This window comes from Arvicanthis niloticus, chromosome 9, assembly GCF_011762505.2.
Source record: "Arvicanthis niloticus isolate mArvNil1 chromosome 9, mArvNil1.pat.X, whole genome shotgun sequence".
Lineage (NCBI taxonomy): Eukaryota > Metazoa > Chordata > Mammalia > Rodentia > Muridae > Arvicanthis > Arvicanthis niloticus.
In genome coordinates, this window is record NC_047666.1 from 13,647,695 (window position 1) to 13,663,035 (window position 15,341).

Sequence of the window (15,341 nt, forward strand, 5' to 3'; positions counted from 1 at the left end):
GTCCTCTGGATGAACACTTAAGGACACATCTAGAACTAATGCTTTGAGGTTCCAGTCAGGCTGACACCCAAGATTAATCATCATGAGAGACATATGTCCTTTTCTAGCTACTGAAACAAATCTTGAGGTACCGAAGGTATTGTTTTCTTGCAGCTTTGAAGGAAATCATCTGTGGAACCATCTGGGCCTGGCGCTCTCCTATGTGCTAACGAAGTGTATGCCTGCTTGTGTGTAGGTGGGAGAGATTCAGTGCAGATTTATGGATTTTCTTCTCTGTTTTTCCTCTGTATCCTAGGCTGGGTTTACGTTGACGATGACCTCAAACTTCTGATTCTTTTGCACATGTGCCAGCATGCCTGGCTTTTGCTGCTCTGGGGATGAAATTTAGGGCTTCATGTGTGCTAAGCAAGCACTCTACAAACTGAGCGACATTCCCAGCTGTTACCCCCAAATTCTCTTTAGTCTTATTTCTGTCATCGTGAGCTGTGCTCTTTACAGATGTCTCCAGGGCTCTGAAGATGGTTCAGTAGGGAAAGACATTTGCTGTGGCAAGCCTGGTGGCCTGGACTGGATCCCCTGGAACTGTGTGAGAAGGCTAGAACTAGCTGTACAAAGTTGTTCTATAGCTTCCACACAGGTGTTACACACACACACACACACACACACACACACACACACACACAGATACCAACAGCATCAACAACAATGATAAAAAGATACGGGCTGGTCAGGTGACTCAGCAAGTAAAGACATTTGCTCCCAAGACCTACGGCTTGAGTTTGATCCCCAGGTGCCATGTGGTAGAATGGTGGAAAGACAATTGACTTCTGAAAGCTCGTTCGCTCTCTCTCTGTGTCTCTGTCTCTCTCTCTTTCTCTCTGTCTCTCTCTGTGTCTGTCTGTCTATCTCTCTGTTGCGAGAGCATGCAAGCAAACAAATAAATAAATAGATGTTAATGTCTAAAATGTTTCTTGTTCAGTCCTTTTTAAAAAACAGCTTTCATTAAAGTATATTTTCTCTGATTTTTCATACTGCATAGAATTGGGCTGAGCTACACATGTCAGAAAACTCAAGGAGTGAATTTCTAAGAGCTTATTTATTTCTATCCTAGCAGAAATCTGAGAGCAGCACCTGAGGTCTGTGGCAGAGTGGCTCTGAGACACCTTCCTGCTTCCGGGCTCAGCCCACACTGCCCTTGGGGGCAGGCCTTTCCTGGCCTCAGTGCTGGTAGGAGCTGGTTTTGCATTCCTGTGCTCTCTGTGTAGGCCAGGCCAAACACAGATGTATCTAGAGTATAGAAGGTGAAAAAGGGAAATACCCTCCAACACTGTGGTGCTTTATGTCACGTGTCTACTTGGGTAGAGTCTGGTACCCAGTTATGTAGTCCCACACAGTCTAGAAGCTGCTGCAGAGGTGTTTTGGTGATATGAGTCACAGGGAGATTAGCCTGTGGGAAGATGGCATCCTGTTAGTTGAAGGCCTTAAAAGCAAAAAGAAATTTCCCCAAGAAGGAATTCTATCTGAAGACTATATAATAAGGGGCTAAGATGTGACATAATTGTTAGACTGCTTGCCTCGAATGCACACGTAGCCCTAGAACCATATACATTTCGCATAGGTGTACACTTCTGTAATTTCAGAACTTGTTGAGGCAGGGGGATCAGTTCAGTGTTATCCTCAGCTAAATAGCAACTTTGAGGTCAGCCTGGGCTACTTTAAAATGTGCACGCGCGCGCGCACACACACACACGTACACACACACACACACACACACACACACACACACACACGTACAGTATGAAGCAGAAGATGGTGTAGAGGCTCATGTCTGACAACCCAGAACTTAGGAGGCTAAAGGAAAAGAATTATTGTGAATTTGAGGTCAACTTAGGCTAAATAGTGGGTTCGAGGCCAGCCTGTGCTACAGCGGGGCTGGAGAGATGTCTCAACATTTAAGAGTACATATTGTTTTTGCAAAGGACCCAGGTTCAATTCCCAGTGTCTATATGGTGGCTCACTCCAGTTGCTGAGGATCCAGTGCCCTCTTATGACCTCTATGGGCACCAGACTTGCACGTATGTACATGCGAGCAAAACATTTTTACACATAAACTAAAACAAAAAAAACCCTATAAATAAATAAGTAAAAAAATTTATAATATTAAGAGCTGGTGCTAGAGTTTTTCACTCTTTTTCCCCCTTGTAGATTTCAGAGTTGCCAGTCCTCATACCTGCACCAGACGATTCCTTAAAATCTGTTCATTTCTCTGTCTGTCTGTCTGTCTGTCTGTCTGTCTGCCTGTCTGTCTGTCTGTCTTTCTCTCTCTCTGTGTAGGTGCTCACAGGAGCCAGAAGAGGTAACTGGATCCCTTGGACTTGTGGTTAGAGGTGGCAATGAGCCACCCACTGGCTCCTAATTTTTTAAAAATCACATTTATTTATATGTGTATGTGCACTTGCGGCAGCATGTGCAGAGGCCAAAGGACAACTTGCTACGGTCAGTTCTCTCCTCCCACGATGTGGGTCCCAAGGATTGAACTCTAGCTGCCAGTTGTCAAGCTTGGGGCAGTGCCTTCCTCTGTAGAACCGCCTTGCTGATCAACAGACGCTAACCAGTGCGCCTCCACCTGCAGGTCCTTCTCTTGTTTGAGTCTGCATTGCTTCTGATGTTAGATTTCTCTTATTCCTGATCATGAATAGTAGAATCATTTTGATTATAACAGAAACCCAAGTACAGATTTTCTAAATACGAGAAAGACTTATTTTTCTCATGTGTGTATACATGTTTTCATTTGTATGGTTGCACATGTGTGTGCGTGCACATGGAGGTCTGAGGTTGAATTTGGGAGTCTTCTGCTGTCATTCCCTACCTCACCCATTGAGGAAAGCTGTCTGGCTGCAGCCAGAGCTTACACTGCACACAAGGCTAGACTGGGTGGCCAGCTTGGCAAGAGATTCTGTGTCTCACCTTCTGGGTACAGCATTGGAACTTGGTTCCTCAAGCTTATGGGGCAGAACTCTAACTGCCAAGCCATCTTAATGGACACAGGGAGATTTATTATTTCACAAACAAGAAGTTCACAGATAAAACTCTTTTTAGGAAGCGCTGTGGCTCCAGGGCTCAGCCAGAACTTAGACCCTTTCTATGTTTTAATGTCACCTCCTCATTCAGCTCAGTTTCCTTTAACGACTTCAAGATGACATTGGTTCGAACAGTACATCCTTCAGCAGTGGTGTTTGTATGTTTTTGTTTCCTACAGATTTCCCTTCCAGAAGCTTTCAAGCTGGTTTCCTCCGTGGCTCCTGTGCCAGAACCACAGTCCAAACTCACTCTGGAATCAGCCACCGACAAGGCAGCTGCAACCACTAGCCCTCAGGGACCAGAATGTCTTAATCTTTAAATGTTTGCTGACACTTCTCTTTTCTGAAATAAAAAAAATTAAGTATAACTATAATTTAGTCTCTCCTCCATATGCTGTAAAAACACAGGTCAACATGATCCCATCTGGTATGTAAAGGTGAAATAACGATAATCTTTAAAAAACAATTTTTTTTTTTTTAAAGACAGGGTCTCATTTATCCAGGATGGTTTCCAACTCATGACCATAGCCAAGGATGGCCTTCAACTCTGATTTCCCTGTCTCCACCTCTCCAGTGTTGGAATTACAGATATGAATCAATGTTTTTGATTTAAGATACTTTATAAAAAGTTCTATGTTTGTGCATTGTGGTACATATAGTAGATTGTATTACAGGTCTGTATTAGTTACTCTTCCATTGCTATGTTACTCTTCCGTTGCTATGTTACTCTTCTGTTGCTATGATAAAATACCCTGATGCAAAAGAAGTTAGGAAAGAAAGGGTTATTTTGTTTTATGTTTCCAAAGAAATCCAAAAAAAAATTCCAAAAAAAAAAAAAAAAATCTGTCATGGTGGGGAAGGCATGGTAGGAGAGGCCCCAGGCCTGGTAGTTAGGAACAGGAAATACGGCCATAAAAACTTCAAAGCCTGGCCTTTAATGACGTATTTCCTCCAAAAGGCTCCATAACCTTCTCAAACAGGGCAGCCAGCTGTGGATCCAGTGTGCAAGCATCTGAGCCTAGGGGTGCACCTCATGTTCAAGCCACGCCAGGGTACCAGCTATTTCTTGCTTTCCCTGCGACGGTGCCTCGATTCATGATTGAAAGTTAAGTCTGAGAAGCAACGGAAAGAAACTCCATTGAGTGACGTTATGTCATTGTTTCCATTGGCTGTGACAACCCAGATAGGGACTGCCTGTTCAGCCTTCTTCTCAGAAGGAAAAGGGTGTGCAGCTGAGAAACCACTGAGTAGCAACGGATAGTGTTTTGTTGTTGCAAGTCATTGAGATTTTAGGGGATGAAAAAAAAAGTATTGGCTCAGGACCCCAAAGACCAAGTTCTCAGCACAAAGGAGATTTATTTGCCCCAGAAGGACAGAGGACAAGCATAAGGGACAAAGACAGAAGATAGAGGAAGAGGGAGAAAGGGAAAGGAACAAGGGAGAGGAGACAAAAGGGAGAAGGGGAGGGCTAAAGGGTATTTGTCTGGGAGAGAGAAGGGGATGGCCAAAGGACTGCCTCTGGATAGAGAGGAGACAGACACGACACACAGGAGAATGGCAGTTTATAAAGGTACAAGGAGAAACCCTGTGTTAGGATGAAGTGTTTAATTTTAACTGGGCATGTTAATTAGGTGAGCCAACCGGGCAGGGCTTTCAATTGCTTTGATAGCCAGACCTTGGTAGTCAGCCTCAGGAGGAGGGAGTAGCCAGATAAAGGAGTAGACCTTGGGGTCTAGTTTCAGGAATGTAACCTTATTTATTATTATTATTATTTTTTTTAGCAAGGCAGAAGGAGCTGGGGAGAAGGACAAGGCCTGCCAGGGCCATGCTCACCATGCTTAAGCTGCCCAGAGTCCCTTCAGGGACTATTTTTAGTTTCTATTGCTGTGATAAAACACGATGACCAAAGGCAAGGTGGAGAAGGAAGGGTTTATTTCAACGTATAACTCTTGGTCCACACTCTGTCACCGAGAGAATTTGGGACAGAGACTCAAGGAAAGAACCTGGAGACAGCAACTAAAAGCATGAGCTGGAGAATGCTCTGACCGGTTTGTTCCTCGGGCTTTGTGCTGGCTGCTTTCTTACACAACTCAGGATCCCCCACGGTGGTCCAGAGGTGGCACCTCGAATCTGTAACTCCAGCTTCAGGGGATAGCTGATACATACATACATACATACATACATACATACATACATACACATATAAATATACTAGAGAGGTGGTTCAGTGGGTGAAGGGCTTGTTGCACAAGCATTAACACTTGAGTTCAGATTCTCAAGCAGTCATGTAAAAAGCTGGGTGTGGCAGCGCGTGTCTACAACCTCAGTGCTTGGGGGCTAGGGGCAGGCAGAGCCCATGGGCCAGCAAGTTTAGCCAAAACAGTGAGTTCCAGGTTTAGCGAGAGATCCTGCCTCAAAAAAATAAAGTGGAGATAGGCTTTGAGGATGAATCAGTGGACGAAAGAGTGTTGCTCACAACCGATGGCTGGAGTTGGGATCTCTGGAATCTGTGTAGAAAGGCTGGGTGCAATAGTGCCAGCATCTGCACTCTGTGCAGGCACAGTGGTCGTGCTGTAGATGCTGGCTTGGTGATGGGGTAGGTACTGCTGTTGGTGATGGTGGTTACTATTTGTGTCTCCCACATCTCCCCTGCTCTCTCACGAACGTCTCAGATCACTTTGTTTTGACCCCAAATCTATAGTAGCCTCCAAATGACTACAGGATGCAGCACACCCACCTTCCTTCCTGGACTCCTTTTGAGGTTGCTTCTGTTTTCAGTCAATGACTGCTCTCTTACTTCACTGAGTACATTCTGGTGTCAACAGGAGGAGGAGCCTACCCTTGAACAAGCCCCACTCTGGGTCTCACTTCTTGTCTTCAATCAAATGCTTCCTCTTTCACCAAGCCCGCCACTCTCACAGCTAACTTCTTTGTCTGCTTTCCCATAGGGGGACTGCTTGTGTCTCTAGCGTTTCTTCCATGGAGCATTTTGCAGTTAATGGCACAAAACTGCAGACTGAGTAGAGTGGTAGGGACTTGTTGGGCACTCAAAAGGGCCGTGTTAAGTTCACCAAATACATGGCCTGTAAATTTTGCAGAAACAAGCATCCCACTGTGACTGTGTGTGTGTACACATGTGTGTGCATGTGCGTGTGTGTTTTGTGTGTGTATACATGTGTGTGCATGTGCGTGTGTGTTTTGTGTGTGTGTATACATGTGTGTGCATGTGCGTGTGTGTTTTGTGTGTGTGTGTACACATGTGTGCATGTGTGTGTTTTGTGTGTGTGTGTACACGTGTGCATGTGCGTGTGTGTTTTGTGTGTGTGTGTGTACACGTGTGTGCATGTGCGTGTGTGTTTTGCGACAGGGTGTCAAGTAGCCTGTGCAGATCTTGAATCCACTGGATTGCTGAAGATGACCTCAAACTCCAAATCCTCCTAAACTCCACCTCCCAAGTGCTGAGATTATAGGCATGCATCACCACACCTGGCTTCAAAAATCTAATTTATACACGGTTCTACCTATAATTTGGATCCTGAAATGATCCTCAAGGTCCTATGTGTTGGAGGCTTGCTCCTCAGGTGGCACTGTTGAGAGGTGATGGGACCTTTAAGAGCTGGGGCCAAATGGAAGATGTATTGTGGGACCCCTTCCTCTTTTGCTTCCTGGCCATGTCTTCCGGTGGTGAGTGGTTTTGCCTTGCTTTGCATCTCCGCTCTGTACTGCCTGACTCCAGATCCAAAGCGGGGTCAGCAGACTACAGACTGGAACTTCTAAGACAAAAGAAATCGTTTCTAGTTCCATCTCACAGGTGTTCCTTCTAGAGACAAAGCTGACTAACGGAGCTGCCACTTAAGGAATAGGCAGCTTTCCGTCATTACCTCAATTGTAAATCAACAGTATTTCCTTCCTCCCCTGAACCAGGCCCAGGGAGGGAAATGAGGATGTTTGGCTTCTTCAAACCATGAGGTTCATCATGCTCAGGCCCTGTCAATCAAGGTACAAGAGTCAAGCCAGGAGGGAAGGCAAGCATGGTAGCTGCTTGGCTTTAGCATCAGAGGTGAGGCCGGTAAAGATTGAGTAGGTTCTTTTTCTCTCTTTTTTTCTTGTGATCCAATGATCTTATTAGGCCCACTTACGAGAGCATTATCTAGACTTCTTACTTAGGCATGGGACTTAATCCAGCCTCATTCTATCCTGGGTCACTACAAAAGCTGCATCTGTGGGAATCACTAACACCAGAGAAAAAGAAGCCTTCCCTAGTCAGAGGTGTTGGAGGCCTCCAGGTACCAGCCGGGAGTTGATCCTTTACGTAAACCAGGCACCAGGCAGAGGCTTCCCAATCAGTCTGTCCTCTGATCTGCCCTGACCGCCTGACTCACTACGAGGTTTTAAATTTCGTGTGGCCTGGAGGATACAGCTCATTTGAACTAACTGCCCTCATCTATTTATCCAGTCCCTTGGGGATAAGGCAAAAATGTGGGGCAAACCCTATCCAATTGTTTCTCTCCCTCCCCTTCTCCAGGAAAAGGCTACCCCTGTAATCATAAGCCTGTTTCGGTGCCCAATTCCTCTGGGCTCCTCCTCCATTAGGCCCCTCTGTGCTGGTCCCACCCCTTCCCTGTGGGTCATGAAAGGGTGTAACCTCCTTCAGTTCAGCCGCCACAAGGCGCCCGCTGCTCTCAGTTCCACCCTCAGCGGATCTGTCCCTGTCCCAGAGGCCGCTCAGCCTATGCTCCCCCTTTAATGGCTAACGAATTCGCAGAAGGTTCAGACAAAAAACTAGGCTGATCCCTGAGGCTGCAGTTCTGATGTCTGTTCCGCATGTTAAAATGCGGTTTTATCTGGCCTTTGTTTTTATTTCACCTCATTCTGTAACACCCAGAAGAAGAGCTTGCGTGTTTGTGTCTGAGGGATGGACCCGGACCTCGCCCAATTTCCAACATTCCAGAATGATTCTTTGCCCCCTTTCCTCTCAGACTTTAATAAATTACTGCTTCTGGCGTGTGTGAGAGGTAAGAGGGGAGAAAAGGTAGGATTTCAAGAGCCAGTCAAAAGCAAATCTTAAATCTTTTGGACAGCATTTTTCAAAATGGGATTAAAACTTACATGGATTGCATCAAGAGCGGAGCAACTGAGAACCCAGAAAATCGTCTGGCGAGTTGCACATAAAACCAAAATAAAACGATGCACCCTCCCCAGCCAGTCCATTCTACCACGTCCCCCCTCTCCCTGCGGCACAACTCACTCCCAAGTACCGCTCTGCCCACGCATACTCAACTAAAAAATTCAGACCACGCCAACCATGCCACGAGGTGTGTTTTATTTTTATCAATCATACAAATAATTTTCTATAATATCCCAGGGCAAACCGGTGAAATTTGGCAGTCCGATTAGTGGGGGGGTCCCCTTCAGAGACCCGCGGGCCGGTGGCATCGGCACGGAGTGCCCGGGTTCACAGTGCAGCTTGTGGCTCGCGTCCATCTTGCAGGTGGCTCTTCCTCCACATCACGAGGGGGGTCTTGGAGATGACGGGGTGGGGTGGGGAAATCTTCCTAGGCTTTTAGGAGATTTCACTCCTCTTTTCCTGTTCAATGGCTGCGAAGGGCGGGATGTGGTCATTGGAGAATGGGAGCTGCCTTACAGCCCCCCACACCCAACCCACAAACCTGGTGTGGGTGAGGCACCCACGAGGCCGGCGGACAGAGAAGGGGTTTGGAAGAGACAAAGTGCTTTGTGTGACTGGAAGGGTGGTTGTGGCCTCAGATTCGGGGTGGGAAGATAGTGGCCGGATGGGGGTGGGGGGCGCCGGGCTAGCACAGCAGGGAAGGGAGGAGCGCTGGGGTGGGAACCCGAAGGCGGGGGCACACTTACTCTCTTTGGTCGGCAGGGTGTTCTTCTCCTGCGTCTCGGTTTTCTTCAGCTTGGCCTTATCGAAGCTGGCGATTTCCCCCATGTCCGGCTTGTCTGCCATTTTCTTACAACTCTGATGGGCGAACCAAGGCGATAATGGGTGGCCTGGGGCTTGGGGGTGGCCAGCGCGTCCCGGATCCCGCGCCTTCCGCAAACGACTCTCGACGTGGCATTCCCAGTCCGGGGCGTTCCCGCAGCCCGGAGGAGGCCGAGGATCCGGGACTCGTCCACCACACCCTCCCTCCGAAGCCCCAGGGCGTGGCCTGCTAGCCCCAGAATGTTCCAAACCGCCGGGTCGCCTGTTGCAACCCAGGGGGAACGCGCCCGCCAGCCACAAGCTGCCCCGACCCCACCCAGAGTAGGCCCCAAGGCCAGCGCGGTGCCTCACCGTGGATTCTCGTTCCGAGCTCGCGCTCCTGATGCTCCCACTCGCGTTGCTGCAGCAAGAGACAAAAGAGCGGCGCCCGCCCCTCGTCTTATATACACCGCGCCCCGCCCCGCCTCTCGCCCGCTGCAACGAGGGCGTGGCCAGCCCGTGAGGGGGCGTGGCCAGCACGCGCCGGGGCTGGGGGCGCTCAACATCTCCTGGCTGCCTGGGGCTCCGCCCTTCTCGGCCCGCGCTCCATTCCCTCTGCGATCCCGCGTTGGTGGTGGTCGGCACCAGCTCCCTGTGGCCTCTTTTCCTGATGGATCCCTTTTCCTACTACCTAGGAGCCTGCTGCTCACCCCGCAGGAAGGGCGAGGGGAGCAGCGGGGAAGGACTTGGGGTTTTGTTGAATGTGTATGTGGTGTAGGGTTGTGGGTGTGCGGACGAGCACGCGCGCTCTGCTGCAGCGCTGCTCGCTGGAGACACCCCACCCGCGTCGCCTCAAGTCTCTTGCGTTTGCCTCTCCAGAGTCTCCTTGTCTCTATTTTCTTGTGGCTGGTGCTTTTAAAAACAAGCTGTTTCGGGCATTATCTAAGGGCAGAGGTGGGAGCTAGGAATCCCGGGAGGGCTCCACTGTTCCTTTTCTCAGTGGCCTTTTAGAAACACTCTATTGGAGGGTGCGGTTTTTCTCCTTCAGTTAACCTTCAATGTGGTTTTTAAGAGGAAAAAAATCTCCTGTGGCTGCAAACCTTGCTTTTCTTATTAATCCATTCCAGGAGTAGAATAATACCTTCCTGAAAAAGTTACCTCTTCAGCTTGCACAGCCCCCTTGGACAATAAGTTCTATTATAGTCACCCAAGGGTGAACCCCATCCATTCCTCCTTCCCATTCCTTTTCCTATATTGAATACGGAGCATATTCTACTGATAGGAGAAAAAGAGGAGAAACAGTTCCTGAATGGCAAACTTCATGGTCCAGATAGACGGATTGCTAGGCGGCTTGAAGTAATAAAAGTTTATTGGGGGGTGGGTGGGGGGGGGTAGAGTGTTGTCTCATCCACATCAGGGCTCACCCACATGGTGGCTCACAAGCATCTGTAGCTTCAGTTTTAGGAGACTCTACTGGCGTGCTTGGGCACCAGGTATGAGTGTGGTGTGCTTAAAATACTTATGCACATAAAATAAAAACAAATCTTTTAAAGAAAGAAAGAAAGAAAGTTGTTTTTTGCTTATGTAACACAATCCTGTGCTTCCTGTGCTAATTCTTTTCTTTCTCTTTCTTTCTCTCTCTCTCTCTCTTTCTTTCTTTCTTTCTTTCTTTCTTTCTTTCTTTCTTTCTTTCTTTCTTTTAAAATTATTTTCTTTAGACAGGGTCTCACTTGTCTATGTAGCCCTGGCTGACCTGGATCTCACTATGTAGACCAGCCTGGCTTTGAACTCACAGAGACTGGCCTGTTTCTTGAATGTTAGGCCTAAAAGCCTGTGCTACCATGGGTGGCTCTGTGCTCTGTGCTCTGTACCACATAGGCACTGGTATTCAGGCCTCCTCTCTCTTGTTATTCTGGACCCCTCCATCTTCTGTATCCAGGAAAGAAAGAAGGATAAAGGGCCACACTAGAATGGTATGAACCAGGCTCAGAAGTAGCTTCCATAACTTCCATCTTCATTCCTTAGCTAGGACTAAGTCACATGGTCTCACCTTAACTCCAGGAAATCTAGTCTATCTGGGAAAACAAAGCAGGGCTGGGTGGATTGAAACAGTCTCTACTTGTTAAAGGATCTGCTAAGCTTGAACATGAAACTATCCAGACATCCAGGTCCTCTCTCTGGAGAGTTTTACTGGCACTCAGTTCTGTGATGGGTGCAATGCTAACCATAAGTTAGGTTTGGTCTTCCTGGCCTTCACCTTGAAGCCAGTGCATAAATGCCCAATTGTATAAGATTGCACCCAAGGTGAACTCCAATCCCTTTTCTCTTTATTTAGGAAAGGAGTCTGATTCTTCTAGGTATAGGTATATAGAGAAGCATTAATTCGACTTGCAGGCATTCTGTATACTTGCAGGCTCAGCGGCTCATTTCCAGAAAGAAAACACCTTCTTTGGTGCTTACCAGCTACGGCCAGGCTGGAGATAGAACTGAGTTGATAGATGCTTGCCCATCATACTTGAGGCCCTGGGCTACATCCCCAGCATCACATAAACTGAGTCAGAAACCTATAATCTTAGCTAGTGGGAGGTAGAGGCAGAAGAATCAGGAGTTTAAGGCCAGCCTTAGCTGCATAGTGAGTTAGAGGCAAGCATGGGCTACCTGAGACCTTGTCTCAAACACCCCCCTCCCCCCCCCCCAAAAAAAAGTCAAATCTAGTGGCCACATTCAATCTAATAGGCAAGGACTTTGGAATACCCACATGTACCTCAGGTGTTAACCCACCATGTTTTACCTGTAGGTTGGCCTTAGTGACTTTCTTCTAAGAAATGTGGCAGAGACGAGCTTTTATGACTTAAAAGGCCAGGCCATAAAAGACCACGTGGCTATGGGCCACTGTCGGAAAGCATGGTGCCTCCCGGCTCTGAGCGAATCTAGCATCTGCAAGGAAAGGCTGCAAGGCTGCATTCCACAGAGTGGAGTGGAGACAAGCTGTCCCTGGCCAAAATGAACTTAGGAGCAAGACACACACTGCAGCTGCTTGAAGTGATTAAGTTTCTGAATGTTTTGTTACAGAGCAACACAGAACTGGAACACCAGGAGGCAGGAACAAGTCAGAACCTAGGGGTGCCAGGGTCCCTGTGTCCCATTTGGAGAGTTGTCCTCTGTGTCTTTCGTGACATTCATATATACACACATTTAAATCAGTATCTGCTGGGTGTATATGAAGAATGTGGAGTGTGGAGGGCGATGGTGAGATACTCAGAGTAGAGAAATGATTCCACCAGTAGGGTTTGCTTCTACCCTGTATTCACTAACCACTGGTGGTATCACATGGTTAGTGACACTGTTTCTGCCTGCTGCTTGGAGCAGACCATCCTGTGTGTCACTGATGGCTTCGGGTAAGCTGCCCAACTCATAAACAATCACATTTTCACTTTTGTTGAAAAGGATCATGGGAAGCTGGAGAATGAATAAGTAGGGACTTCACAGGGCCTTACAATGGCCTACGGGGGTGGGGGATGGACAACAGGACAGAATGATGGGAGGGGCCTTTACAGACTTGTCTAGGCTGACATTTTGTTTTATTAATTTTTATTACTTTTGAGACAGGATCTCACAATCTCAGGCTGGCCCAGAATGTGATGTATAGCTGAGGATGGCCTGTAACTTCTTGTCTTGCTTTCTCTTCAGTAGTGCGGGGATCACGGCATGAGACACTACACCTCTTTGTTTGGTACTGAACCCAGGGCTTTGTACATGGCAGGTAAGTGCCCAACTGAGCTACACCTCGTAGCCTCAGTATGACATTTTTTTTTTTTTTTAATCAGAAACTGGTATGAGGGTATGGACAGAATGGTAATTTCATAAAGTTTCTGAGGGACAGCTATTGAGGCTTCTTGGCCAATCATCGACCCTACCAAGGGAAGGGTTCAGTGATGCACATGGTGGCTATGATTCATGAATAGAGTCCAGATCATGCCCCTGTCCCTCATTGTTTTTACCCAGGGTCTCATGTAGCCCAGGCTGGTATCAAATTTGCGGTGTAGCCAAGAAAAAAGTTTAACTTCTGAGCCTTTGCCACTACCTCCCAAGCACTAGATTGCAGAACCATGCCAGCATGCCTGGTTTATGTGGTGCCAGGAATTGAACCCAGGACCTTCTGCAGCCCACGCAAGAACTTAACCAACGGACCTACAGCCCCAGTTGCTAGATTACTTTTGACTCTGAGGAAATCAGTCACTCCTGCTTTAGGGCTTTTGACTGTGCTCTGCCGTCATTGAGGAAACTGCTCACATGTCCCTCTCCTCAGAGGACCCCAGCTATCCTTACATAGTAACAGCAACCTCGCCATTCTCCATCCCTTAATCGGGTTTTGTTTTGTCTTCATAGACCCTACCTCTAGCCAGAGCATAACCAAACATGCTGTATTTTCATTTTCTTAAAAAAAAAATATCCCTCAGCAGGAAATGAGAGACCTCGTCTCTCTTCTTTGTCGCCACTTCCACAGTCTGCATTCTTTTGAACAAATGCTCAAATGTCAGTCAGAATAGAATGAGTGATTATGAGGAGTCGTAATGAGTTCTCTGACTGGAGGCAGATTCAATGAGAGGTGAGCAGCTGTGTGGACCATTACAGAAGGGGTTTATACTTCTGTATAGCATGTCCACATGCTATTCGGTAAGCAGAGCATGCTCACAAGGAGTCGACACACCTATCTTTCTGCTACCTCTAGAGCTGCTGTTACATTTGTAAAAGTCTCCTCTGTGGCATTTTTCATTCTGTGTGAAGTCAGATAAAAGAAGCACAGGAAACAAACCAGGGTGCAACTTGTGTGTATGGTTAGTGTCCATTGTCGATTTGACAGAATCTATAATCACCTAGAGTTGGGCCTTTGGGCAGGTATATAAAAAATTATCTTGATAACATTAAGGAAGGTGGGGAGAGACCCGCCCACTGTTCAAAGTGCTGTTTTCTTACTGGAATCCTGGTCTGGAGAAGGAGGCAGGGCTGAACACCGCGCACACTCCTGCCCTCAGCTGCTGCTTCTAACGAGTTATTTATGTGTCCCTATGTGAGTTTATGCGTTCCACATGCATGAGGTATCCTCAGAGGTTAGAAGGAGTGTTGGGTCTCCTGGTGCTAGAGTTATAAGTGCTTACAGGCTGCTTGATGTCTGTGCTGGGAGTCCAACTTAGTCCTCTGTACTCACAACCATCTCTGCAGCCCTTTAATATGTTTCTTTTTTAAAACAATTAGATTGTGTGTGTGTGTGTGTGTGTGTGTGCGCGCGCGTGAGTTTGAGCACTGTGGACCTGTGGAAGTTGGTTCTCTCCTTTTACTATGTGGGTCTCAGAAACTGATCTCAGGTTTTTCAGGCTTGGTACCAGGTGTCTCTATCCATTGAGCCATCTCCCTGGCCAAATATGGACTTATGTTATATGCTCTTTGGTTTTTGAAACAGGGGCCTGCTACGTAGTCAAGGCTAGATTTGAGCTTGCTCTGTGGTCCAGGCAGGCATGAACTGCCTCTTCTTACCCAGTGCTGGTTTTTCACATGAATGCTGCTACACTTGTCAAGGACTTCGCTTTTAGAATCTCAAGAAGATGCTCTAGTTACAGTCTTGTGCCTATGCAAATTGGACGTGTGTATACACCAATCAGGTACGTTATAAGAATGAACAAATGCAGTTTAAAATTGATTATAAACAATCAAAACAGAGAAACATTCTCACCATAGGAATCAAGTAGGAATCAAGTTCTTCCTTCTCTTGACTCTTTACAAGAATTCCCTAAGTAATATTTGGGCCCCTGAGCACTCTCTTGATCACGTGGCCCACTGCTCTTTTGCAGTGTCTTCAGGCCTTCACTATAAATTTGCTTTCAATAAAGCTTTCTCAATAATTTGTAATCAGTGTGAATTTTATTTCAATTCTTTAAAAAGGGGCCAGAAACATGGGAGCCCCTGACCTAGACTCCGAGTACCAGCAACAGTGGCACCGTGAGGAGGGAGCTGTCTTTCTTAAATGAAGTCACGTATTTGCCTATTGGTCTCTGATGTGCTCTCTGTCCCTGCCCATCATGAAGAAAGGCAATTGCCATGCTGTAAGCAGCCCGTGGGTCTGTGTGGCAAAGAATGGAAGTGTTTGTCCAGTAGCCACCAAGGAGCTGAGGTTTGCCCATGTAGACCTGGCAGTGTGGCTTCCAGACTTAGGTGAATCCTCCCTCAGGTGATAGAAAATTCTACGGTAAATCATGAGCAGCTCCAGGAGCCTGGGCCAGAACCAGCTAGCTAAACTGCTCCCCCAAACTGGGCAGACAAATCAATTTTGGTGT

At 47.2% G+C, this 15,341-nt stretch overlaps 1 protein-coding gene across 1 annotated transcript; it reads right to left on the reverse strand.

Moving 5' to 3' along the window:
• Positions 1–8,381: 8,381 nt before the first annotated feature.
• On the reverse strand, positions 8,382–9,536 carry Tmsb10 (thymosin beta 10). Its single transcript, XM_034511818.2, has 3 exons — positions 9,382–9,536; positions 8,955–9,066; positions 8,382–8,678 (listed from the first exon to the last, which is right to left on the reverse strand). Exons 2-3 carry the CDS (start codon positions 9,052–9,054, stop codon positions 8,644–8,646), a joined length of 135 nt encoding a protein of 44 aa, XP_034367709.1. The 5' UTR covers positions 9,055–9,066; positions 9,382–9,536; the 3' UTR covers positions 8,382–8,643.
• Between the last annotated feature and the right edge of the window lie 5,805 nt (positions 9,537–15,341).

Excerpts from the sequence above, each read along its gene's own strand:
- Tmsb10 (XM_034511818.2), bottom strand. The coding sequence starts at position 9,054 with ATGGCAGACAAGCCGGACATGGGGGAAATCGCCAGCTTCGATAAGGCC. Across the intron at positions 8,679-8,954 it reads CACCCTGCCGACCAAAGAGA|CCATTGAACAGGAAAAGAGG; the intron begins GTAAGTGTGCCC and ends CGCCCTTCGCAG.